The sequence below is a fragment of the Vidua macroura genome, chromosome 24, assembly GCF_024509145.1.
Source record: "Vidua macroura isolate BioBank_ID:100142 chromosome 24, ASM2450914v1, whole genome shotgun sequence".
In the NCBI taxonomy this organism is placed as follows: domain Eukaryota; kingdom Metazoa; phylum Chordata; class Aves; order Passeriformes; family Viduidae; genus Vidua; species Vidua macroura.
The window spans coordinates 6,735,983-6,762,481 of record NC_071594.1 but is presented as its reverse complement, the minus strand read 5'-3'; the positions used below and the strand labels follow the sequence as shown (position 1 = coordinate 6,762,481).

At 53.7% G+C, this 26,499-nt stretch overlaps 1 protein-coding gene across 1 annotated transcript in view; it reads right to left on the bottom strand.

Moving 5' to 3' along the window:
• CR1 (complement C3b/C4b receptor 1 (Knops blood group)) overlaps positions 1-23,988 on the bottom strand; it is a 38,430-nt gene extending 14,442 nt beyond the window's left edge. Inside the window, exons 1-40 of the mRNA XM_053997901.1 lie at positions 23,813-23,988; positions 23,526-23,622; positions 23,277-23,362; positions 22,806-23,027; positions 22,227-22,286; positions 22,105-22,131; positions 21,936-21,999; positions 21,677-21,787; positions 21,263-21,454; positions 20,931-21,026; positions 20,577-20,672; positions 19,486-19,697; positions 15,617-15,796; positions 14,875-15,057; positions 14,537-14,716; positions 14,221-14,403; positions 13,541-13,723; positions 13,203-13,382; positions 12,887-13,069; positions 12,411-12,629; positions 11,931-12,122; positions 11,587-11,686; positions 11,165-11,250; positions 9,624-9,818; positions 9,098-9,277; positions 8,815-9,006; positions 8,558-8,657; positions 8,317-8,402; positions 7,606-7,800; positions 6,940-7,122; positions 5,615-5,797; positions 5,298-5,480; positions 5,024-5,206; positions 3,991-4,182; positions 3,274-3,456; positions 2,868-3,059; positions 2,536-2,635; positions 1,923-2,008; positions 838-1,197; positions 556-603 (exon numbers count right to left, since the gene is read on the bottom strand). Coding sequence (XP_053853876.1) covers positions 556-603; positions 838-1,197; positions 1,923-2,008; positions 2,536-2,635; positions 2,868-3,059; positions 3,274-3,456; positions 3,991-4,182; positions 5,024-5,206; positions 5,298-5,480; positions 5,615-5,797; positions 6,940-7,122; positions 7,606-7,800; positions 8,317-8,402; positions 8,558-8,657; positions 8,815-9,006; positions 9,098-9,277; positions 9,624-9,818; positions 11,165-11,250; positions 11,587-11,686; positions 11,931-12,122; positions 12,411-12,629; positions 12,887-13,069; positions 13,203-13,382; positions 13,541-13,723; positions 14,221-14,403; positions 14,537-14,716; positions 14,875-15,057; positions 15,617-15,796; positions 19,486-19,697; positions 20,577-20,672; positions 20,931-21,026; positions 21,263-21,454; positions 21,677-21,787; positions 21,936-21,999; positions 22,105-22,131; positions 22,227-22,286; positions 22,806-23,027; positions 23,277-23,362; positions 23,526-23,622; positions 23,813-23,948 — 6,109 coding nt within the window. The 5' untranslated portion in view covers positions 23,949-23,988. The remainder of the gene's footprint in view (positions 1-555; positions 604-837; positions 1,198-1,922; positions 2,009-2,535; positions 2,636-2,867; positions 3,060-3,273; positions 3,457-3,990; positions 4,183-5,023; positions 5,207-5,297; positions 5,481-5,614; positions 5,798-6,939; positions 7,123-7,605; positions 7,801-8,316; positions 8,403-8,557; positions 8,658-8,814; positions 9,007-9,097; positions 9,278-9,623; positions 9,819-11,164; positions 11,251-11,586; positions 11,687-11,930; positions 12,123-12,410; positions 12,630-12,886; positions 13,070-13,202; positions 13,383-13,540; positions 13,724-14,220; positions 14,404-14,536; positions 14,717-14,874; positions 15,058-15,616; positions 15,797-19,485; positions 19,698-20,576; positions 20,673-20,930; positions 21,027-21,262; positions 21,455-21,676; positions 21,788-21,935; positions 22,000-22,104; positions 22,132-22,226; positions 22,287-22,805; positions 23,028-23,276; positions 23,363-23,525; positions 23,623-23,812) is intronic.
• Between the last annotated feature and the right edge of the window lie 2,511 nt (positions 23,989-26,499).

Genomic DNA, 26,499 nt, shown 5'->3' with positions numbered 1-26,499 from the left:
GCACTCAACACCCCGGACCCCTGTAACTCCAGCAGGCTGTGGAAAGGCTAAAAACTCGAACTTGTTCTCATCACACATTCTGTACTCAGATTTAGACCTTCTACAGACCTTCCCCTAAGGCAGGACTTGTTAAATGTCCTTTGTTCTTCGCTCTTTGCAGCCAAAACACACCTTGACAGACGGGAGGGGGATGGCTCCAGGCTCCAGATGCTGTGCAATAAATGGATGCTGTCCCCAGGAGGGAGAAGCCAGGCTCACAGATGTAGTTTACAGATGTTCCCGCAGTAAAAACTCCTTTTGCTGGGCCACGGAAAGACCCGTGGGTGATATCTGCAGGCTTGGAGCAGTGCAGCACTGAAAACAGAGACGTGCAGATCAAAGCAGAGCTCAGAGAGACAAGAGGGAAAACTTCTGAGCAGCTGGGGAAGGCTGAACGCTCCCTCCCACAGCACTGACCCCAACAGCACTGCCCAACCCTCAAAAAAGCAGGACAGGTTGGGAGGATGAGTTAGTGATTAGTAAATCAAATCTTGCCTCTTCAGGTAAGAGACCTACCTTGCTTTGTTGTGGTGTCAGGGTGGTGATAACGTTCTGACACTCCATCTAAATGCAGCATTAAGAGTTTAAAAACATGGTTGAGCAAAAAAAAGGTACACATTTACCTTCATTTCCCATCATCCTGGTGTTACATTTCCAGGAAAAAATTCACAGCTCTCTGATAGTCAGTGTCCTGCAGCTACCAAATTCCTCATTTCCAGGGAATTAAGAGAATGTAGATTATGGATTGCAACAAACAGTGTGAGAAAGCGCAAATCATGCCAGTACTTACAGCACTACCCAAGCCCTGGCTCATCTCCTGTGTGTGAAGAGAGGCATAAATGAAAGGAAAAAATTCTGGGTTCTCCTTAAAGTAGTTGGAGTAAACAGGAAAAATAAAAGCAACTTCAGCTTCGGTGAGTGGGCAGGAGAAAGCAGGAGGAATGTGCAATCCCAACAAGGCCAAGAGCTGATTCTTACCCTGCTCACAGACAGGTACAGGTGGGTGCCACCTCCTGTCACCTCGGCACTGGGACGTGGGGTGGCCTCGCAGGGCGAAGCCTCTGTGGCACTTAAAGGTGACAGAGTCCCCGTAGGTGTAGCGGAGCTTGGGGACAGCCACGCTCCCATTCTGGATCTGTGGGGCTGGGCACACCACCCCTGGAAGAGAAACTCGTGTTTAGGGATGCAAAGCCATAATTAACACGCCCCAAAGTCCATTCTCAGTGTGCTCAGAGGAGTTTCACAGGAAGGACTTAGAGATTCAGATAAGAATAATTCCAAGAATTGAGGGGTTTTAGTTCTTTTAGGTACCTTGAGGGCACCACAGTATTTTATATATAAACATAGTTTTGTGCCCATAAACAGAGTAGTGTGAATATATTCTAAGAAATACATGAAATGGGGTAGAAATCTGTCAGTACTGTCATTCTCATGAATGCTTTACTATCCCAGCCTCATGCCTTCCAAAGCAATTCCATCTAAAGAAAAGACTAATTGCAATGATCAGCCCTGCAAAACATCCTTGTGCTTCAGATAACAGTACAGGGTTTGGAAATTTCCATTTCAGTGGTACTCAAAATATCACTCTTCTACTACAAAACACATTTTTTACTTGGTTTCTTATTTACTGTTGTGAAACAAAAGGGACAAGTCCCTGCAGGCATCTCAGTCTGCATTGCTGTGACAGATCAAAAGCTTACATCTGGAGGATTTTTAGAAGAAACCAAACATACAAACATAAAAAAAAAAAAACACCTATCCCAGAGGAATATCATGCTTTAATAGTCTTATTCATTTAATTCTATTTATTTAAAGGAAATGCTTTTTAATTGTAAGGACTTAATACGGCAATTCTGGCCCCAATGTAGTGGTGACCTACGTACTCTGACAGATGGGAGGCAGACCAGTCCAGGCAACACCTCGTCCCAAAATCTCACATCTCCTGTGGGACTGTCCAACCAGTCTGTACCTGGAGGTACAGAGAAGAAATACCAGTTCATACCAAGTCCTTCAGCTTGGGTTTTTCCCTCCCCAGAGGTTTCCTTCTGCAGCCTCCTGCTTCCAGCTGATCACCAAGGTCTCTCTGCTGGTTTGACGTGTGGGAATGAAGGACGCCAAGTTCCTTCTTCCCAGATCCAAGAGGAGCAACACTGACCCCATAACTCTGGGTTAGATTGGTCAGGTGATAAATCAGGACCCAAATGATTTCCAAAGGGCTGGAGCTTCCTTGCAGCACGGCCTTGCTCCCTCTCTCAACTCCTGCTCGAGGCCATCTGAGAAGGAAAACTGAAACTGGTTTGCAAATTAATCTGCTGAGCACAGGAGGGAAAAATGAGACAATTCTTCCTTTCTGGAGCAGGCAACTACGGCGTAATTGGAACCAAAATTCCAGTTCAGGTCTGCTGTGGGAGAACAGCTGCGCAGAGGAGTGGGCTCTGATCCTTTACCCAACACCAAACTCGGACACGGAGCCAGCAAAGGCAGCGTGGGACTCACCCTTCGTCACACGTGTAGCTCACGGTTGACCCAAAAAGGAGATCTGTCAGAACAGCAACTCTGCCATTCCTGAGGGGTTCTGGGTGTCTACATTGCTTCCCTGGGAAAGAACAAGGCTGAGTTTAAACTCCTCTCTCGAGGTTGTGTAACACACTATGAGAAGGTACCAAAAGGCTCTGTCCAAATTCTGCCACCAATAAAGATGTGATTTCAAACAGGCCCTAAGCGGCCCAGACCATGTGACTAGTAAAGCCATGTACGAATCTTTCCTTCAAAAACCCACAAAATAGACATTTTCCAATAACCAACACCAAATGGATGGAGCTATTCACTTTTACAGAACTCTAGGGCTTCAGACCACGAGTGGTTTTGGAGGCAAGTCAGAGTTTGGGGCACTCCAGGGCATCTCGAGTGTCCCGGCCGGCAGGTGTAGTGCACAGTGTCCCCAACAGCAAATTCCAGCCGATTTTTGTATTCCCGGGTTAGCTCAGCAAAGGTGAGGTTTGGAGGTGCACCACAGCCACCTATCAGGGGAGAAAACATAGGGAGAAACGGAGATGTCAACTACAAAAATTGTTTTTAAATGTCTTTTGAGTATGTACAGCTTAAAATCATTGTGCAAAATGGGTAAAAAAAGGGGAGGGTAAAGGATTCAGAATTTTGGGAAGGGTGAGGATGAGTCCTACAGGCAGAAACTCCCAGGCTATCCATAACTGCAAGCTTAGAAGCACAGTGTACCTGCACACTGAGGGAGAGGGAGGCTCCAGTTGCCAGAGTTGGTGCAGTAGATGGATGCCTCTCCCTGGAGGCTGTAGCCAGGGTCACAGCTGTAGTTCACAACCATCCCAGTGGGAAAAACCTCCAAGTCCTGGCTGTCGTGGTTTCCTTTGTCAATATTTGGAGGTGAAGGGCATTGCAGCTCTAAAGAGAGAGGACAAAGCAAAACTGAGAAAAGGGCAGGGCCATGATGCTGGGACAGGCTGGGGAAGTTGGGGTTGTTCAGCTTGAAGAAAAGGCTCCAGGGAGACCTTAGAGCCTCTTCCAGTGCCTAAAGGAGCTCCAAGAGAGCTGGAGAGGGACTTGGGACAAGGGATGGAGTGACGGGAATGGCTTCCCACTGCCAGAGGACAGGGATGGATGGGATATTGGGAAGGAATTCCTCCCTCTCAGGCTGGGGAGGCCCTGGCACAGGGTGCCCAGAGCAGCTGTGGCTGCCCCATCCCTGGAAATGCCCAAGGCCAGGCTGGACAGTGCTTGGAGCAAGCTGGGATACTGGAAGGTGTCCCTGCTCATGGGAGGGAGCTGATTTTAAGCTTCTTACTCAGTGTTACAGGAAAAGAATCACTATTTTCAGGAGTCTGCCCTAACCCTCCAAAGGAGGGGGTGGTGAAGGGGAAATTACAGGGCTTCAGTGCACAACAACTTAAACCAATTAGAAGCAGCTACAAAACTTACTTTTGCAAAACTCCTGGGCTTCAGACCACGTTAGATTTTCAAGACATGTGATAGTTGATGATATCTGTGGCTGTTCCACGTATCCAGGCCGACAAGTGTAGTTCACAGTCATCCCGACAGGAAACTCAGTCTGATTTTCATATTCCTGGCTTAGCTCAGCAAATAGCAACGGTGTTGGTGTGCCACAACCGGCTGCCAAGAAACAAATGGGCATGAGAAATATGTCCTTGGCTGTGAAATGAAGCTAAAGAGAAACAGGTGCATTGATAGGCACTGTTAAACCCCAAGTTATTAATGCATCTTCTATGTAGTCTGACATTTGTCTGCATCAAATAACACTCAGCCTGTAAGGACACAGGCACCTAATTTATGTGGCCTTAAAAAAACAGGATAAAACAATGCCCAAAATATAGTTTGGTCAGTGTGGTGCCTTCACACAACTCTGGGCTGTAAAGTACAGAAATCTTTAATTTCAATATTTAGAACACCCAAGCCTGTCTCCTTTTGGGAAATTTGAGCAACGCCACCAGCTTGTTCCCAGTGCCACAAAAATGAGCACAGCTCCTGCTGTGGTTTTCCCTATACCATGCAATCCTGCAGGTGGGCAGGTTTGCTTGATGCAGGGGGGTGAGCCTGGCACGGGATGGATGCTGAGCCTGGCACGGGGTGGATGCTGAGCCTGGCACGGGATGGATGCTGAGCCTGGCACGGGGTGGATGCTGAGCGTGGCATGGGGTGGATGCTGAGCGTGGCATGGGGTGGATGCTGAGCCTGGCACGGGATGGATGCTGAGCCTGGCACGGGGTGGATGCTGAGCGTGGCATGGGGTGGATGCTGAGCGTGGCACAGGATGGATGCTGAGCACGGCACAGGAGGGATGCTGAGCCCGGCACGGGATGGATGCTGAGCCCGGCACGGGATGGATGCTGAGCCCGGCACGGGATGGATGCTGAGCCTGGCACGGGATGGATGCTGAGCCTGGCACGGGGTGGATGCTGAGCCTGGCACGGGGTGGATGCTGAGGCAGCCCCACCTGCACAGCGTGGGTAGGGAAGGCTCCAGTTGCCCCAGGCCGTGCACAGCACGGAGGGGTCCCCGAGCAGGGAGAAGCCGGGCTGGCAGCTGTAGCTCACGGAGGTGCCACTGGTGAAGTTCATCCCCGGCTCGGCGCTGAGCGTGGCGTGGGCGATGACGGGGGGCGGAGGGCAGAGCCGCACTGCCAGGGCAGGAGCAGAGAGCAGAGCTTTAGGGGTTTCACCCAGAGGAGGAGCACTGGTACCACGGCAAACCCATCACAGCTGGCTCACCTGGCTGGCAGGTGGGCACAGCAGGCACCCAGCGGCTGTCGGGCTGGCACTTGGCCCCAGGGCTGCCCCTCAGCACGAAGCCTGGGTGGCACTGGAAGGTGACGTTGTCCCCAGGGTGGTACACAGCCCTCCGGCCCTCAGCCACCTCTCCGTCCTTGATGCTGGGGCTGCTGCAGGTGATCACTGGGAGGGAAAAGCAGCAGAGCTCAGGCTGGGCACATGGCTGCCAGAGCTGAGGGGTCCTCCCCTGGTTTTGGGAGGCCATGGGAGTACAGTGCTCTCCCTTTGCACTCAGGGTAACAGCCTTTGCAGCTCACCCTCACACCGGGGGTAAGGGATGCTCCAGACTCCCGATGGCAAACAGGAAACCGTGGTTTTCCCGGTGAGGACGTAGCCCGGGTCACAGTGGTACTTCACTGCCATGCCAGGGATGAACTCTGTCACACCCTTGCTGTCGTGCTGGCCATTTCTGATAATTGGAGGGGAAGGACACAGCGGCACTGCAAGGAGGGGAGAACATCCCAGTGAGCCAAGAGCTGGTAGCACAAACCCCCCCTGTAGGGTGAGGCAGCCTTTTAACTTTGTTCTTTCCCATCAACTTCTGCCCAACAGCAATAAGGGCTGTCACTGAATAATATTTCCATCCTACCTTCTCTTACCTTCCAGCCTTCATGTTTTCTGAGCTTATTGACATAAAAATGATCGTTTCTCACTATTTAGGCAACTACAGTGGTTAATTTCCATCTGTGGCCCTAATAACTTGCTCTGGTGTTTCTGTGCTTGTGAATGATATCAGGCACCAGCCTGGATTTTGTGGATTCATTTGAAGAGCCCTACATTTACCAAGGGTGTGAATCACAGAAACATATATGTTTGAAAAGCCCACCACTACCCCATGTCCCCAAGTGCCATATCCACATGTCTTTTAAATCCCTCCAAGGATGGTGCCAGATGATGCCCACACCTCCCCAGGCAGCCTGTTCAGGGGTTTGGATGGGGATTAGGAGGACGGCAGGACATACATGTGCATGTTTTTCCTTTCCAGCCCTTGAGAGCAGCCCCTTTACCTCCACACAGAGGATCAGAAACCAGCTACCACGCTGCCCCTCATTTGCACTTACACTTCTCACAGGTGGGGACAGGAGGGTGCCACTTGCCCCCAAACTGGCACTGAGACTCTTGAGAGCCCTTCAAGGCATAACCAAGGTTGCACTCAAAGACAATGATGTCCTCCAGGCTGTAGGTGGTCTCTGACCCAGTCGCTTTTCCATTCTCGATCTCTGGCCTGGTGCAGCCAATTGCTGGAAGGGAAGAGCACGAGGATGTGAAGAGCTGGGGATGTGAAACCCATCCTGGCTGTGGAGGGGCACTGGGCAGGGACAGCACCTGCTGCTGGGCCTTGCCATCACTGTCACGGGCATTTCAACATTACTGACTCTTGTCCTTACACAAATATCGTTATTCAGCTGTTCCTGAGCCTTTGTACTCAGTGGGAACAGAAAGGGAAACCCTCAGGGGCTCCTCCTGCCCCTGGCACCTCTGCTCTCTGCCTCTCCCTGGGGGTTTGGCTGCAGTGACTAAACCAAGAGCCGAGAAGGAGGAAGGAGCCGAGGGGCGGGCAGAGGAAGGCGCACGGACGCACCTCGGCAGCGGGGCTGGGGCCGGCTCCAGGTTCCCTTGGCAGTGCAGCGGATGGAGGCGTTCCCCAGCAGGGAGTAGCCCTCGGCGCAGGTGTAGAGCACCAGCGAGCCCGGGCTGTGCCTGGCCCCGGGGCTGGCACTGTGCTGCCCGTTGGCAATGCTCGGGGGGGCCGGGCACCTCACCTCTGCCGGGAACAAGGAAAGGCTGGTGAGAAATAGGGCAGGGCAAGATAACCACCAAAAACCCAACCTTCTGAAAGCAAAGGAGGGAGATTACACAAGTGCAATCAGTCAGGACAAGGTGATATGCAACTTTTCCAGGAACTTAGCACTTTTCTCCATCAGAGACCAACATCCTGGTTTTTATAGCTTTTTCAGAAGTAATACATCAAATTAAGTCGTGATGAAAACTGAAGCAATAATAGTACTTCCCCACCAGCATCAAAAAGAAAAAGCTGTTATAGTAAAGCACCACCAAATAAGCATTTGATGCGTAGAAAAATGTTGAAAAAAGTGTAAATTCTCTTGAGTTGTTTTGAACACTGCCATTAACTGCTGTGAATGAATAAAATCAGTCGTGTGAGCTGTCTCCCCATGGGCGCAGGCCCTACCAGAGCTGTGGCTGTCCCTTGTGCCAGAGCTGGCTGTGGGCACACCCCGAGCCCCACCTTGGCACCGTGGCACTGCCCCGCTCCACGTGCCATGCTCCCCGTCCACAGAGGTGCAGGACAGGGAGGCGCCTCCAGCTGGGGCCAGCCCCGAGGCACAGGTGTAGGTGACCACGTCCCCGAGGGAGAAGGTGTCCCTGGAGCCCCCGCTGTGTGTCCCGTCGGGGATGGCCGGAGGGGGAGCGCAGGTGAGACCTGTGGGCAGGACAAGGGCATGGTCAGCACTGCCCAGGGCTGCAGGGCACACACACTGCCCAGGAAGGGCACTGATGGAGGGGAAACCACCTCAGCAGTGACACAATGACCCCATTCTCCAGGAACAAACTTTGCATGGAAAAAATCACACACGGGAAAGAAAATCTGTCCCCTCCTGTGAGTCACTCCCTTGGTGCCCGTGTCTGGAGGTGCTGGGACAATTCTTACCTCCCTTTCCATAACCACTGGTGCACAGAGAGAGAGACTGGCCAATGAGAAATACTTACCCACTAACAGGCAGTTTAAAAAATGTTTCTTCCTAGTCTGGACCAGAATAAATAAAAGATCTTTGAAACAATTTTCAGAAGCATATCCAAAACGAAAGGAAAAGAAAAAGGAAATATTGTACACATTCAGTGACTTGAGAAATCTTTTGCAATAAAACCTTTGGCTTGAAAGAAGTTCCACTTTATCTTGTAAACCATCTCCAAGGGCCTGTTGTGGTGGCCTACTTACGCTGGCAGACAGGAGGATCCCCACTCCATGAGACATGTGTGCCAGAGACCTCACAAATTCTCTGGGAGCCTCCCACCAGCTTGTACCTGGACCACACAGAAGGATTAATTATTTTAACAGTGAGATTTTTCCACTTGAGATTTCTTTACAAGCCTTGCAAGTGGCAGCCAAGAGTTCTGACTTGGGAACTGGGTTGTGCAAAGCTGAAAATCCACTTCACTCTCGCCAGGGCAAGACTCACCCTTTGTCACAGGTGTAATTAATTTTGGACCCGAAGAGGAGATCTGTCAGGACAACAGCTCTGCCGTTCGCTGGGTTCCCTGGGCTGGGGCACTGCTTCCCTGGAAGGGAATGCCAGCCTCCATCAGCCCTCAGCTGTGCTCACATCCCAGCCAGGGACGTCACCACAGAGAGCAGGCAGGGACACCCACAAGGCTGGGGAAGCGTGGGAAAGCAGCCAAGCCTCACACTTCAGGCTTTCAGCACTCTAGGACGTACTTTTACAGAACTCCAGCGCTGCAGACCACGTCTGGTTCCTGAGGCAGGTGATGGCTGGTGACACCCCCAGGAGCTGGGTGTAGCCAGGCTGGCACACGAATTCCACCCTGCTGCCCTCGGGAAACACCGTCCGGTTCCTGTAGGGCTCCTTCAGCTCGGCAAAGCCCAGCCTGGCAGGGGCTCTGCAGCCAGCTGCCAGGACAGAGAACAGCCCGGGTGTTAAAGAGCCACAAAAGGTGGATTTGGGGAGCAGGGGAAGGTTAAGCCCTGTTGGGACACTTGCCCTGCTCGCAGACGGGCACAGGCGGCTCCCAGGTGTTGTTTGGCTGGCACTGGATCTCTCTGTGGCCACGAATGGCATAGCCTGGGTCACATTCGAAGGTCACGGTGTCCCTGTGTGAGTAGGCAGACCTGGCAGCCACGATCCTCCCGTGCTGGATCTGTGGGACAGGGCAGCTCGCCACTGGAAAAGAAAGAGGTGCAGGTGCTCAGAACAGGCCCTCAGGCAGAGCTGGGCAGCTGTGAAGCCACCAAGGGCTGCAATTTTTAGACACAAGCCTGAAAATCATTCTCCCTAGAGATGATGCTGTGCCTGCATCCTGCAATATCAGACATCTCCAAGGGCAAAGGGGATCCTGGGGCAGCGGGGTGGCCCTCCAGCCTCCCCTGCTCTGCCTGGCCTCAGCCCCCGATGAAAATGCCGGGGCAAGAATTCCAGCTGGCTGGACTTTCCCAGTCTTTCCCAACACGGAGCAGCGGTGCTGGGAGGATTGCTGGGGGTCCCTGCACCCTCAGGCAGCCCAGCCCACCTCCACAGGCCGGCAGGGGCTCGCTCCAGACGCCGTTGTGGCCGTCGCGGGTGGTGCAGTGGATGGAGGGCTCCCCGTGCAGAGGGAAGCCGCGGTTGCAGCTGTAGGTGACGGCCGTGCCGTAGTGGAACTCGCTCAGCAGCTGGCCCGAGTGCTGCCCGTTGGGGATGTCCGGAGGTGGCTCGCAAGGGATGCCTGCAGAGGTGCAGTAATGCTTTGTCTATTCGAGCCAGGGCTTACAGGCTTTCACAGACAAACATCACACCCTTGATAGCTCAGCTACCTCAGGTGGCACAAAGTAGCAGGATGGCTCCTGTGACAGTGCTGGAAACAAAAAGGTTTTAATAAAAGGCAAAATAACAAAGCTCTTTACAGAGAAAAACCGAGCCAGGGCAAGAGGTTCTTGCTCCTGCTAAAATACTTCACAAAAGCGATTTACTTCTTTTGTTCTCTTGTTTTCTAGGGAATTGCTTAGGCGGGACTTTTTGGCTTCTGTCCAGTTGACTATCCTTAAGTTTGAGGTGAAGTCTCCAAGTCTCTATGAGGTGTCTTTTAACCAAATTGAGGAGAGAAACTTCTGGGCTTTTGTCCTTTTTAAGGAGACAAAGGGTATCTTGTTTACTCCATCAACAGGGGGCACATTCCTACAGTGCAGAACCTCAACAGCAGCACCAAAGCACCTGGAATCCCTCAGTCTGTGGGGCACAAACCCTTGTTCTAAAGATGGGATAAAGTGACCTCCCAGGTGAGACCTTGTTGGGAACAGGATCCCACCCCCCAGCAGGTGGAGAGCAGAGCAGTAATCAAAGCTCTCTGTGGAGCAAACACCTGCACGCTTTGCATTTTCTACTTTTTAAGAAATAAGAAATCAAATACTTATTTAGCATCACTTGTATAAAATCCTGGTAAAATCCTGTGCAACAGGCACAGTCTGTGTGCCACCTGTGGTTCACACCTTCCTGGAGGATCTGGAAAATGCTTTAAAACCCCAGAATGTACCAGCAAAAGTTTCTTTCTTCGTATGAAACAGCCCTGATCAGCCACAGTACTTGATCAGCAGAGAAACCCGCAGGTGGGATTGCTGAGGAGCAGCACAGCAGCTCTTGGGCACTCACCAGTGGTGGAGAGAGGAAGCAAAGCCACAGTCTGGGATTTTGGGATTCACTGCTGGCCCTGGCTCAGTGCTCTGTCTCTCCTTAGGACTGACCCTTGGTCTCTCTGGGTCTGACAAAACAGCCCCTAAGCTGAACATGTTTTCCCTTCCTCTCCTGCAATGGGCTCCTGGTGTCAGTCAGCAGCAGGACGCTCAAGCACTGCTGGAAAAGCTCCAGCTGAGGTGCTGCTTTCCAGAATCCCTTAAGCTTTGGGATCTTGTACCTTTTCCCAGACTGCTTTCTTATGACTTCCAAACCTTCTGGTAATTTTCCTGCCCACAGAGGGGAGAAATTGCCTGTGAAAGCTTTGATTGGAAAGACGTGGCAGTCTCTGCTGGAAAATATTTCCCAGATCCATGCAAACCGCCAGAGCCATGAGCTACTTACGCTGACAGAGGGGAACATGACCAGTCCACACAACACGTCCCCCAGAGATCTCACAGCGTCTGCTGGATTGTCCAATTAACCTGTGCCTGGTGTTAAAAGGATTGGTTATTCATCCCAAGCCACTTCAGCTGGAGTTCTTGCTCCTCCCGAGCACCTGGGATGTGGGATCAGCCCTGCTGGCAGCAGAGCTGTGGCCCTGAAGGGGAAATTCCTTCCTTGCTCTGCCTGACCCATTTCCAGAATTTATAGGGGATATATATATAGGGAAAATATATATGTATATATACACACTATAGTGTATAGGCACAATAGGTACAGAACCCTGTACAGGGGCTTCTGTACAGAATCCATTTCCTGGGAGTGAATGAGCAGGGGTTAAAAAGGAGGAGACTTACCTAAACCACCTCCAAACCAGGACTTACCCTTCTTCACATCCGTAAACCACTGTAGACTCAAACTGGAGATTTGTCAGGGAAATAATCTTGCCGTTCACAGGCTCACCAGGGTGACTGCACTGTTTCCCTGGGGAAGGAGAACACCCTTATTTTGGGCTCCCGTCTCTCTACGTCACAGTACAAAATGTGCAATTATTCCTCCAGTTCCCTGCCCACATTCCCAGTTCCCCCAACACGGCTTTCCAATTTCAAGGAGTTACATGGCTTTACTAGTCACATATTCAGAGTAACATCAAGGTTTTGGCAGCATGGACAGAACCTGAGACCTGTTCCTCCTGCAACAACAGACACCAAATCAAGGAGCTATTCACTTTTACAGAACTCTAGTGCTTCTGACCACACTCCGCTCTCAAGGCATGTCATAGTAGGTGACATTCCTGGGACTTTAGCATATCCAGGGCGGCAAGTGTATTGCACAGTCTTCCCAACAGAAAAATCAATGGCATTTCTATGCTCCTCATTTAGCTCAGCAAATTGTAGCCTTGTGGGAGCACCACAACCACCTAGTGAGAAAGAAAAGAGATGTGAGGAGCAGGCAGGACAGGCACATCGAGGGCAAGCACACAAAGAGCACTGTTAGGAGTAAAGGGTTTGGTTTGCCTTGCAAAAATGTTCATTTTGATTAATACAGCCATTAATACACAAACACATTTTCCCAAAGGGTTGCAGAGGATTAGGTTCTTTTCCCAGGACAGGTTTAAATCTTCCCCTCAAAGGGTTTAACAACATTTCTTAAATAGGATTAGGGGACATAAAATAGCAGTGGACCCCGAGGCAGTTATGTCACATACCTGGAGACCTGGTGAAGGAGTTGTGGTGAGGCAGTGCTCTGTCACACACAGGAGCAGGGGGCTGCCAGCTGCCATCCTCCTGGCAGGACACGCTGGCACTGCCCTGCAGGCTGTAACCATCGTGGCACTGAAATGTCACCGTTTGCCCGGGTGCAGAGAGAAGCCCGTGGCCACCAACTTGCCATCCATTGGCTACGACTGGATTGATGCAGACAGTCCCTGGAAATGAGGGTGTGCAGGAGGAGTCGGAGCAAAACAAAACACAAAACCACTGGTTGTTACTGTGGGAACCACAAAATCAGCTTGATGTCCACACAAACCTCCCCAGCCGTAGGAAGGTTTGACGTTAATTGATTCCATGATACACTTTACGTGGAATTAACCCTCTTAGAGGATCTGTTCGCACTGGTGAGGGTGTCCCCTGTGCTCAGAGCCACGCTGAGTTTGTCCCCGGAGGGGACAGAGCCCAGACTCACCTTCGCAGCGAGGGCGGGGCTGGCTCCAGTTCCCCGATGCTCTGCAGGACACAGCGGCATTTCCAACCAGGTAATAGCCAGGATTGCAGGAGTACCGTACAGACATGCCAGCGGTAAAAAACGCTTTGTCCTGGCCGTTGTGTTTTCCATTGGCGACCTCCGGAGGCATCGGGCACGGCCGGACTGCGAGAGGGAGATGGGAAATTTTACCTCCGAGGAAGAACGGGGAGCGAGGGGAAGGCAGGCAGAGGGACGCTGCACGGATGGGTTAAATCCCTGCCTGCACCGCCCGTTCCTGAGCAGCGCCCGCACTCACCCCTCTGGCACACGAGCACCGGCGGGTCCCAGGTGCCCCCGGGCTGGCACCGAGCCTCATCAGAGCCCTCTGCTGCATAGCCAGGGTGGCAGTCAAAGTGCAGAGTCTCTCCAGCTCTGTAGGCGCTCTGCGCGTTGAGGACTTTCCCATTCTGCACCTCGGGTACCTGACAGCCGATCGCTGTGGGAGCAGAGGCCTTTAAACGTCCCTGCATCAGCTGGATCCTGCACACAGAGCCCTCCCTGCCCTCCCCTCAGTGCCATAACCGCCCTGCTCTGATCCTGCAGGACACCGGCACCCTTCCTGCCCCCCGCCCCGGGAGAGAGGCAGCCACACACCTTCACAGCGGGGCAGGGGCCGGCTCCAGAGCCCGGAGTCCGCGCAGGTGATGGACTCATTGCCGAGCAGCTCAAAGCCTTCCCTGCAGCTGTAGGACACGGTCACTCCCCGGGGAAACTTGTCCGAGGAGTGCCCAGCGTGCAGCCCATTGGCGATGCTCGGTGGCCGAGGACATGTCACCTCTGCAGAGGGACGGGGAAACCTCATGAGAGTTTGGGAGAGGTGATTTTGGGGAGCCAGCTCAGCCCCACCCTCCCGTATGTCAGACTTTGGGAGGACAGAGGGGTCGAACCCCAGGTACTGCCAGCTGCATCCTGGCAGCAGCCTTTGGGTCTCCTGTCTCTCCTCTGATTTTTCTGGCCAAAGAGTGTTGAAATTATTCATTTAAAATCAGCTGGTCTCCCCCCAAAAGCTGTGTCCCCGCCATGTCCATGCCAGGTCTCAGCACTGCCACCATCCATGGGTATGCTGGAGCCAGGCTGTGACTGGAGCTCAGGGAGGAGGGTGCTGGCCCTGGAATTGTGGATTTTAGCTTGTTCTTTACATATTATAAACCCGTATATTTCATGAAAATGGAATTTAGTCTCTCACTGAAGGTCTCAGTGGATTTGGTGAGGGTGTCCCCTGTGCTCAGAGCCACGCTGAGTTTGTCCCCGGAGGGGACAGAGCCCAGACTCACCTTCGCAGCGAGGGCGGGGCTGGCTCCAGTTCCCCGATGCTCTGCAGGACACAGCGGCATTTCCAACCAGGTAATAGCCAGGATTGCAGGAGTACCGTACAGACATTCCCATCGTGAATCCTGCTTTGTCCTGGCCGTTGTGTTTTCCATTGGCGACCTCCGGAGGCATCGGGCACGGCCGGACTGCGAGAGGGAGATGGGAAATTTTACCTCCGAGGAAGAACGGGGAGCGAGGGGAAGGCAGGCAGAGGGACGCTGCACGGATGGGTTAAATCCCTGCCTGCACCGCCCGTTCCTGAGCAGCGCCCGCACTCACCCCTCTGGCACACGAGCACCGGCGGGTCCCAGGTGCCCCCGGGCTGGCACCGAGCCTCATCAGAGCCCTCTGCTGCATAGCCAGGGTGGCAGTCAAAGTGCAGAGTCTCTCCAGCTCTGTAGGCGCTCTGCGCGTTGTGGACCTTCCCATTCTGCACCTCGGGTACCTGACAGCCGATCGCTGTGGGAGCAGAGGCCTTTAAACGTCCCTGCATCAGCTGGATCCTGCACACAGAGCCCTCCCTGCCCTCCCCTCAGTGCCATAACCGCCCTGCTCTGATCCTGCAGGACACCGGCACCCTTCCTGCCCCCCGCCCCGGGAGAGAGGCAGCCACACACCTTCACAGCGGGGCAGGGGCCGGCTCCAGAGCCCGGAGTCCGCGCAGGTGATGGACTCATTGCCGAGCAGCTCAAAGCCCTCCCTGCAGCTGTAGGACACGGTCACTCCCCGGCGAAACTTGTCCGAGGAGTGCCCAGCGTGCAGCCCATTGGCGATGCTCGGTGGCCGAGGACATGTCACCTCTGCAGAGGGAGGGAAAGAAAGCGTCCTGTGCTCTGTGCTGGTTTGTGTGCTGCTGGCACAGCTCGGTAACAGCAGCGTGATCTCCTGAATTCTGCTCTGGCTTCCATTTGCTGGGTCAAGGCTTTAGTTCACTCAAGGTGCAGCTGCACCTGGAAGAAGTTTCTGGCAGTAATGAGAGTCCCGACAGGACTACGGGCACATCACGGGATTTGGGAAGGATCCACACTGACGTGGAAGCAGTGAGAAGTTGTGATTACTTTCCATTCCACAGTGAAGGTGAAATTGCCTCACATCTGCCCAGAAGCAGTGTCAGAAATCCCCCGGGATTCAGATCCTGCCATCCCACGGGGTTAACTTCTCCCCATCCCTCTCGGAGCCCCAGACAGGGCACAGCCACCCCCGTGTCCCACCGGAGCTGGTTCTGTTTCTCCACCAGCCAAGCTTGGGAAGGGAAGCCAGGACAGATCCATGCCGGCTTTGCCTTTCCAGTGAATTTGAGAGGACACAAGAGGGAGCTTTCCCCGCGGCCGGCACTGCTCCCACCGCTGGGACACTCACCCTCCTTGCACTCCGGCAGAGGGGGGTCCCACCTGGAGGCAGCCCCGCAGGTGCTGCTGTGGGCGCCCCGCAGGGTGTAGCCCGGGTTGCAGGTGACTCTCACGGTGTCCCTTGTCCGGTAGTAATAGCGACGGGGGGACACGGTCCCGTACCGCACACGTGGGAACAGGCACAGGGCAGCTGGGGAGAGAGAGAGGGAAATGCTGACCTGCAGAGCTGCGGGCTCCTGCCGTGCTGCAGGGTGTCTGCCCACGAGCAGGGGAGGGCTGCAGCTGGGGCGGGGGTCCCGGGGGCTGCAGGACTCTCCCTGTGCTCCTCGGGGACCCCGCTGCCACCTCAGCTGACAAAATCTGCGTGTCTGAGATTTCATGGCAACCACCCAGCCCTTCCTGGCCTTTCTGCAGGCTCTGAAGCCCCTCCTAGGGCCCGATCCGACCCAGGAAAACACTGACAGGGCAGCCCAGGAGTGACCCAAAGGCACCCCAGGGATCTGCGCTGTGCCAGGGGGCTGGGGGGGTGCCCAGCCTGGGCTGGGTGCCAGCTGTGGCTCTGATGATGTGCCAGCTGTGGCTCTGATGATGTGCCAGCTGTGGCTCTGATGACCCCAGAGGGTCTCTGCCATCAGCAGAGGAGCTCGGGGGCTCTGTGATGCCGAGATCCACCTGGGACCAGGGCAGGGAAGAGCACAGGGGTCAGCGAGGAGAGGAGCAGCGATGAGGAGCAGGAGGGGCTGTGGGAGGAAGGCCCCAGAGGAGCAGAGCTGCTGCTCTGCCTTACCTTGAGCCCCGGGCGTGGTGCTGAGGAGCAGAGAGGAGCTGCCCAGCAGGCAGAGGGTGAAGATGGGCACCATCCCTGACAGGTGGCAGCTCCCGGGGGCACGGGGCAGATATGGGCACCCCAGTTCCCCCCACTGCCCCCGTGGGAGGAAGGAGACGCTGCTGGGGGACTTTCCAGGACTGTGGGACAGGAACCAGTGGGTTCCCCAGGACGTGCAGGCACAGGCAGCACCCCCGGGAGGCTGCAGGTGCCCCAGGCTGCTGCTGCTGCTGGTTTTGGCAGGGGAAGATACACAAAGAGGGGTTAAAAAGGGCTGGGTGCAGGCACAGGGGCTGTAGCTGCACTTTGCCCATGGTGCAGGGTGCCCTTCCCGAGGGGATGTGGCCCAGGCTCTGCCCCAGAGCCCCAGGGGATGGTGGTGGCACCCAAGGGACACGGCACAATTCACCTGCCCAGGCATGGGACGGGCAGTGGGGAATTCCCTCCTCCCGTAAAAATGGGACCAGCTGGGGACACAAATCCTCCTGACCCGACCCTGGGCTCATTCCTCCCCACTGGCAGGAAGAACAAACCCCCAGACAGGACTTTTGGGTGGAGGAGCAGCCCCAGCAGCTCCAGCTCCCCACCTCACACAGGTGACACTTCCTGAGCCTAAAGCAGGCAGCAAGACATGAACTGCTCAAGTCCTTTTATTTCTTTTATTGACAGAGAGCTTCCAATACTTACAAATCCAACATTCACACTTCAGAATTGCACTTGGTCTTTTGCACTCAGATTATAAAGAAAAATTGTGTACAATTGATTACAAATACAGTAAATAAACCTTCTCCAATGGTAAATTTTGGGGACCACACCTGTAAACAATATTTCCGCATTCACAATTCTTTCATTTGATAGTGGGGAGGTAATTCCAAGCTGATCCCCAAATCACATGTTAAATAATTAAAAAAAAAAAAATCACTTTATGCAGTAGAAATAAATGTGCTGGGAAATAACAAACCCAAACACAACCCAGAGCTGTGAGGTTTTAGGTTGTATTTTGTCCATTTAGTCACTCAGATGGGTTACGTGAGAGAGAAATAAAAATAACCAGCAATGTGCAAGTGCTTGTTCTGCAAGGCTGAAAAAACAGGACCTGCAGTGCCCCTGTGACAGCTGAACAGGACAGAGCTCTGCTGGGAAGGGAGAACGTGGGGGTCTGTCTGGAACAAGGCTGATGTGTGGATGGAAATGGTTATTTGTGGGTTTCCTTCTTATGGGAGGCGTGTTCCTGCTAGCAGGGGAGAATGGAGAAACCAAAGGTCTGTAGTAGACACATTTTGGACGGTTCCTGTTCCCAGTGTGCATCATGAGAAGCTCCCAGATGGGTGATTTACCTCTGCAGCAGACAAAACCCCAGACCTCAACATTTTGCTTTACCAGCAGCCAAAAGTCTGAGTGTCTCAGGCTTAGGCAGTCAAAATTCCACCACAGTGGTGTTTCCCTTCTAAACAGGAAATCTTCCAGTGTTAACTCCATTTTATGACACCTCTTCAGCTTGCCCAGTGATCTTCAGCCAGGCTGTTACAGCCAGGAAAGGACACCAATGCCTCAGCGTGGCCTTTCCATCAGCCAGACAAGTCCAGGGCATTTTGCCACAGGGTTCCTCCCTCACCTCTCTCCACACTCACACACATCCTCAGCACAGCCCCGAGTGGGTCAGGGCAGGCAGGATGAAAGCAAAGTGCCCAAAAGCTGTGGGGTTGTGTCCTGCTCCCCACAGAGGATTTGGCTCCGTGTCCATCTGCACCTACTTGGGATCAGAGCAAGAGCTCTCCCCCAGCCCTGCCACGAGCAGGGCAAGAGCCCAAAATCCTGCAGGACAAGGTGGTGTTTGGTCAAAGGCTGCGCTCAGTGAGCCTGGGGGTCTCTCCCAGCCCTGAGGACTGGGTGGTTTTCAGTGCTGTCAGTACTCAGAGGTAACTCACACATCCTCCTTGGATCAAACGCTCTCAGGAGGACATTCCCTGCTGATCCTCTGGGCAGGGGCTGCATTTCCCACCTCAGGACCCTCCAGAGCCCCCTGAATCCAACCAGGCCCAGGCCCAGGGTGCCCTCAGTGCTGCTGAGGGACCCAAAACACGGGGAACCCAAAGCACAGGAATTTCTCCAGCTTCCTCTCTGGCAGCAGGAAGGTCTTTGGCATCTCCGTGGCTTCACACAGGGAGAGCTGCCCTCGAGTTCTGAGCAGCATTCCAGAAGTTCTGAGCAGCATTCCAGGTGGCTTCCAGACCACTCCAGTCCCACACAGCAGCGCCAGGGTTTTTTTTTCCTGGCAGTCACTGCTTCAAGGCCACTTTCTCAGGAGGGAAAAGCAGAGCACTGCCCCACCTCCCTCATCACAGCTCCCAGGAAAGCTCAGGCACTGGACACCAGTGCAACAACAGCAATTAAATGAGCAGAAGCAATTAATGAACTTGATTACATCTGGCGAAGAATGAGACTGCAAAAGCATTTGAGCCACTCTATGGGAAGGCTTGGTTAGTAAATACGAAATAAACCCCAGACCAATATTCCTTATTTTATATTCCTTTTATTTACAAAACAGTTTTACTATAAATACTGTAAATTTTGTACTTTTGTCTGCACACTAGGAAAATTACCTCGGTTAAAAAGAAGTCATTTGAGAAATACAAATAAATCTTGTAAGACTGTGCAAAGAGGAAATTATTTTCCTTGCGCAAAGAAACGTTTAGTGACGTTTTAAAGTCTTGCTTTAAGAGCTGCAAAAATACTTTGTTCATACAAAAATAAACAAAAAAGTGGGCATTAAACCAACACAGAGGTGGGTTTGAAGAATGTTTGGTTTTTCTGCCTCCTTGCCAGCTCAGGTGAAGTCAGAGCCTTGACCTGGGGTCACTTTATTGCACTCAGAGCTGAACCCCTGCCCGCGCCCGGGCTCGGTGCTGAGCTCCCCTCCCTCCTCAGCTCCCGGATTTATCCTGCAATGGGAAATAAGTGGGAATCAGGGGGAGCCCCTGGGCCTGGGGAGGGTTTGAGGAGCCCTGTGCCCCTCCCCAGGGACCCCGGGGTGTTTGGGGAGCTGCTCCTACCGTCAGGTGCCAGGCGCCGGGGCTGGCACAGGTGAGCGTGGGTGGGCACCGAGCACACGGGGCAGAGGTGGCAGCCAGGGCTGTGCAGAGGGACCAGGTGGGCCAGGGTCCCCTCCCCGGCCAGGGGACACACGGGGCTGCTGGCTGTGTCCCCGTGGACAAGGGACAGGAGCTGCCTGTCCGTGCAGGGGGGGCAGATGGGGCCCTGGGGGCTGTGGGGAGAGAGGTGAGGCTCAGTCCCAGCGGGGTCGTGACAGGACCTGCCCCTCTCCAAACCACCCTGCACGGGCTCCAGCGCCCACAGAAGCTGCTTTCCTTCACCATTTCCCTTTTTAGCTCCAACAGGCAGTGATTCAAGGATGCAGAACTGGACCAGCTCCCCCACAGCTGGGGCTCACAGCCAGTGGAACAGGCACTCACAGGAATAAATGGAAAAACCCCGAAGCTAATGCAGCAACAAGGAGTTCACACTTCCCAAAGCCAAAGCAAGCAGATGCACATGTCACACCATGTTTATCTGGTTTTTCATACGAATTTGCCTCTGTCAATGGTGACTCTGTTGAGGAAGCGTTGTCGGCCTGAGAGAGCGCCAGACTCGCATGGGCGAGTGTCAGAAGAGAAATAAATAAACTGAGCAAATAGCTTTACCTTACCACTGCCCTGGCCCAAAACCTTACCTTGCCACAAGCAAATGAACCACACCCACAGGTGGGAAAAGCACTGGGCAGTGGGTGAGGAGGGGCTCCCACTGCAGGGTCTCACCTGGGCTCTTTGCTGCTTAACCAAAAGCAGAGCTCCAAAGAACACGAGGCCGAGCCAGGTGGGCACAGCTGAGGAGCACAGGCTGCTCCAGAGGCACCCAGGGAAACCCCACAAGCATCCTCTGAATAAAGCTCACCCAGTTCCACATCTCTGCTGGAGCAGGCCCCACACTTCTACCCTGGCACAGGGCGAGGAGCAGCCGACATTCACACACTGCCACCTACTTTTATTCTAAGCTGGGCAGTGACCTCTCAGCTTGGAGGGCACTGGGCACACACTGCAGTGCTGAGAGGAGCTGCACAGGAGCTGCCTGCACTGGCCACACTCACCCCTTGTCCTGCCACTCCCCCGGTGTCACAGCACTGCTGTCACCCTGGCCAGTGTGGGCACGGAGCCAGCTCTCACAGATGGGACAGGTGTGGTCACTGTGGAGAAGAATTGAGATATGCACTGAGAGCGTGGATGTGCCTTCCAGGCCATGGCTCTGCAGCTGGGAACAACCTGGGATAGTGGGAGGTGTCCCTGCCTGTGGCAGGGGGTGGGATGAGATGAGCTTTAAGGTCCTTTCCAACCCAAACCATTCTGGGATTCTCTGATAAGCACAGTTCTACTCTGTTCTGAAATTTGCTGATTTTTGTCCATGCCCACCGTGGCACCTGGGTATTTTTAGGTGGAAGACTGACCTTTGGTGGTCCATGGGCTGCTCTGCCTCACTCCACCACGGAGCAGCTGCTCCTGTGCCATCTGCCCTCAGCACATCCACAGCTTTGGCAGGAGAGCTGAACACAGAGAGAGAGAGAGAGAGAGAGAGAGAGAGAGGACAGCCTGAGTGTGCGGCCTCCCAAAAACACCGACGAGCCACTGTTCCCTAAATATCAAACCCTTGCTCCGGCTAAAACAGGAACCACACGAATTCCAGCTGCAAAACTCACTTTATCCACACAAAGATGCTTCCTCCCCCTTTCCCCTTGTTTGCCTCCCGTGGGCCCTCGGAGCTCCCTGTTGGATTCTGTACCTGGTGCCTGCTGCGCTCTGGCTGTCGCCGTCACCAACGCTGGGGACGGAGTAGGTGCGGGGTTTTTGGGGCTGGGAGCTCAGCCAGTCCTGGCAGGTGGCACAGCCGTGCTGTGGGGGCTCTGAGAGAGGGGCCAGGTCACCGTGGAGCTGCTCCTCACAGCTGGGACACACGTGGCAATTCCCTGTGTGGCTGTGGGTGAGAGAGACGGGGGAAATCCACCCAGAGAGCAGCCAGCAAACCCCAAACCCTCCTGTGAAGCACCCTTTGGGCAGCAGGGTGTTCATCGTGGCATTTGAAAGTCAAAAAGTGCTCAAAGATCTTCTGCACAGGTGAGCTCAGCAGCAGTGAGACCCCTGGCTATAGTCAGAAGTCTGGCACAAGTTTTTTGGGCAGGTGAACAAGCAAACCTACCAAAAATAGGAATTCCAGGGCTTGGGCTGCTTCTTCTCATCTGTAACCTCCGGGTGCACCGCTGCACCCCTTCCCTTCATCTCCTGCTTTTGTAAATTCACATTATAAGAGCTGGAGAGATAGAAAGGGGGAAATTTGTAGAATAAAAAGAAACTTCACAACATGGTTAAATCGTGCTAACCATGCAAATATCCTGAAGGTATAGGGTTTGAAAGGGAAAATGCCCAGGGAAAGTTATGATTTTCAAGGGGCAGCTTACTGCTTTTCACTCTCTTTCCGTCTCATGATGATCCCAGCTAGAAATCCAAGGGCTACTGGGGGAACTAACAAAGAAGGGAAAGGGAGAGTGAAATCAACCATTGACTCCAGGTGTTTAACAGCAAACAGCTTTGGGGTAGGAAAATACATTTTCAATTTTAACTACTTACCAATGCAACTCGGAATGAGGATGCTTGCTGGGGAGGAAAATAATGAAATGGATGTTAAAAATATAAAGGCCACAATGTGGTGCAATTACAGCAATTAACAGGACTGGAAATGGAGCTCTTACCCAGCCAGTAAGGATTCTCTTCTGAGGGTTTGGTTTGGTTTGTCTCTGCTGTGGTTTTAACTAGGGAGAGACAAAGGAAAAACACTCAAAATGTGATTTTATATGGTGCTCAACTTGTACATAATATGTAAAATAGTTCAGAGAGGAGTAGACATCACACGGGCAGGTGACTTGTGCATCTCAGGCTGTGGCAGGGGCCTCTTGTGCCACTCCAGGCCTTAAGGACAGAGGGGATTCTGCCTTTCCACTTGGCTTTGTTGCCTGGGTGTTGTTGGACACAGGACATAAATAAATCCTATCTAGGTTCCCTCCAGCAGCTTTGCAGTCACTGATAATTTCCCACGTTGTTCATTACATTTCTGCCCGTTCCTCTTGAAGGGAAAATGTAAAACCGTGTCTGGTTCTGCTCCTGGTGCTCCTCAGCAGAGCCTGGCACCTTGCAAAGCAGGTGCTGCTCCCCTGGAAACAAACCCTACAGAACATCCTGCGCAGACAGGATGGAGTTAGGAGCAATTCCCAGCCCAGCAGGAGCAAACTGCTGGGGAGGGGGATGGCTGTGAGCGGGGGATGGGGGCTCACCCCGGCAGGCGGGCGGGGCCCCGCTCCAGGTGCCGCTGTCGCCGCTGTCGCCGCTGTCGCCGCTGTCGCCGCCGCCCGCGGTGCAGCGCAGCGTGTCCTGTCCCACCAGCTCCAGCCCCGGCTCACACGTGTAGGTTGTGACGGAGCCCAGCACGAACTCCTCCGAGCTGTTCCCACTGTGCTGCCCGTGCGGGATGGCTGGAGGAGGGGGACAGGAAATAACTGTGGGAGAAAGAGGAAAGAACTCAGGAGGTGACCCCTGGGATGCTTTTCTCAGCAGACGCTGCTTCTGTCAGGCTTCCACAGGCAGCAGGAACCAGTGATGCTCCTGGGGACTCCCTGCTTGTGGCAGCAGCTGTCCCCTTGCAGAGATGCTGACCTGACTTCAATTAGCAACGTAAACCAAAAATTTGGAATTTCTAAGCTGGAATATTTGGTTTTTCTAGTCAAGCACTGGGCAACTTCACTCACCCTGACAAGCTGGAAGAGGACTCCAGACAGCTTTGTCTCCCTCTAGGAGACACTTGAAGGAAGGTGATGCTCCCTTTAATCTGTACCTGGGGGGCAAAAGGCACATCCCAAAATCAGCTGGTTGCCACCAACGAAGAATGTGTCACCACAGAGGTGCTGAGGACTCTGGGCAGAGCCCCATGTCCCAGTTCACACCCCAGTACTCTGGCCAGGCAACTGGGAGGCAGTGGGCAGTGGCTTCACACTCACCCACGGTCACAAACCACACTGGCTGTTGCACCCAGCTGGTGATCTTTTAGGATAACTTGGCCGTGTTCTGGATTGGCTGGAACACCACAAGATTTCTCTAAAAAAGAGTGAGATTACCCTTAGGACACTATGAGGCTGGGAAAAACCCCACAGACTTCGTTTTCATGGCAGTATGGCAATTAATGGTATTTCATGCTAAATGTCATTAGAGAAGAGCAATTTTAAAATACAGGTGTGGCACTTGGAACACAGTGTTGGAGAGAATGAAATGACATGGAGACACTCACTCTGACACAGTTTAGGGACTTCTGTCCACGTTAAGTTGTCCAAACAGGTGCTGGTGGGGGGCTGGGTTGTGGTGTTTTCAAAACCTTGGCGGCAAATGTACCTCACCGTGGTGTTAACGGCGTAAAAATTCTGCATTTGATCTTCTGGTGATATCGCAGCAAATGACACAGATCTGGGTCTGGGACAGCTGCCTGGCCACCACAGAGACACCCGAAATGGCCGGTTTCAGAGCAAAAATAGCAACATTTTGTTTTCAACTGTAAATATAAATCCAAGTGATAACACACGAGCCTCACTAAGCAGGTGGATACCCCAAACAGTGCCCTCCTCCCTGGCCACTTCCACCAGGGAATTGTCTGAGGTGGGAAAGTGCAGCCAGTTCTCACTGGAGAAGTTTCCAAATCCCCAAAGCCAAACCTCCCTGCTTGGGGTCACCCAGTGCTCTGCCCCTGCAGTCCTTCCCCTTTTCCATGCGCTTCCCAAGCTGTTCCTCTATTTTCATTAACACACAAGTGCCACACAAGTGGCTCCAACGGCCTCGGTGGAGTGTAGGAAAACGGGGCAGCAAGAAAAGTGGCCAAACCACTTCATCCTGTGTGATGAGGAAGCCCCTGAGGCAGCGATTGCCAAAGCTGTGGGTGTTCCCACAAGCAGCCCGCACCCTCCTTGTGTCAGAGAAAGGGAAACACTCACGGCCGCAGAACTCCGGCAGGCTGGACCAGTGGGAGTTTGACAGGCACCGGATGGTGTCGGAGAGAAACGGGAGCTTGGTGTAACCCGGGATGCAGCTGAAGGTCACTGTGGAGCCCACACTGAAGCTCTGCTGGTGTTTGGTGTCCCCTCGGGGCTCGGCATGGCTGATATTTGGCAGTGGCCCGCAGTCCCCTGTGGGAAAATAAACGGGATTTAGCAGGGCTCCTTCTGCTGCTTTGGTACCCCGGGCAGGGCAGGGCAGGGCACACACAGGGATAGGGATATGAGGCACACAGAGCACACACAGCCACAGAAGGAACACACAGAGCACACAAGGAGCACAAACACACACAGAGCACACACTGCCATGGATAACACACACTCTCATGGATAACACACATTCCCATGGATAGCACACACTGCCATGGATAACACACAGATCACACACTCCCATGGATAACCCATATTCCCATGGATAACCCACATTCCTATGGCTAACACATGGATCACACACTCCCATGGATAACCCATATTCCCATGGATAACACACGGATCCTACACTGCCATGGATAACCCACACTGCCATGGATAACCCACACTGCCATGGATAACCCATATTCCCATGGATAACCCACGCTCCCATGGATAACCCATATTCCCATGGATAACCCATATTCCCATGGATAACCCACACTGCCATGGATAACCCACACTGCCATGGATAACCCACGCTCCCATGGATAACCCATATTCCATGGATAACCCACGCTCCCATGGATAACCCATATTCCCATGGATAACCCACGCTCCCATGGATAACCCACACTGCCATGGATAACCCACACTCCCATGGATAACCCACGCTCCCATGCATAACCCACACTGCCATGGATAACCCATATTCCCATGGATAACCCACACTCCCACGGATAACCCACACTGTCACGGATAACCCACACTCCCATGGGTAACCCACACTGCCATGGATAACCCACACTGCCATGGATAACCCACGCTCCATGGATAACCCACGCTCCCATGAATAACCCACACTGCCATGGATAACCCACGCTCCCATGAATAACCCACACTGCCATGGATAACCCACGCTCCCATGGATAACCCACGCTCCCATGGATAACCCACGCCCCCAGGGGTAGCACACGGATCCTACACTCGCACACCCGAGCGCACACCCACGGACGCAGAGAACGCTCCCGCACGCACGGAGCGCCCGGCCCGGAGCGCCAGGCTCCCCGCAGCCCCCACCCCTCCGCAGGGGCTCACCCCACGCCGCGGGCAGCACCAGCAGCACCAGCAGCACCAGCAGCAGCGAGCAGCGGCGGCCGGAGCCCATCGCGGGTCCCCCGGCACTGCCCGGGCAGCGGAGCCACTCCCGCGGGGCTGCTCCGAGCTGCGCGGAGCCCCCGCCCGCCCCTCCCGGCCAGCTCAGCTCAGCTGAGCTCAGCTCAGCTCCGGGAAGGCTCTGACGAAAGCCGTGAGCGCGGCGGGGAGCGGGGCTGGGTGTGGAACGCGCGGGGTGCGCGGTGCCAGTCACGCCTGACATCCCAAGGAACGGCTGTCCAGGAACCGCTGGCTCAGCCTCTCCTTCTCTGCCTTACCCTGCACCTTCCAGGAAAGACCCCCCTCCCTCCAAAGCTGCCAAATCCCAAAGGAAAAGAAAATACCCAAACCAAAAAGGGCAGAAAGGGCAATGTGTCCCAGTCCGAGGATAGGGCAGCCAGCAGCAGCCGAGCTGCACCTTCCTGTTTCCCTTTGTTATCCAGGAAACAGCCGTGTTTCCACTGAGCAGCACACTTCTACTTTAGTTTTCTTTTTTTACTTTCCACTTTATTTTCCTTTCCAATACAATTTAAGCTCCAATCAGATGTAACAAAGGCATTTGCAGTGAGCCGCAGAGGTGTTTTCCTGAGGGAGGAATCCAGCACCTTGGATAACGTATTCCTATAAAACACTTCCTTGTAAACACGAG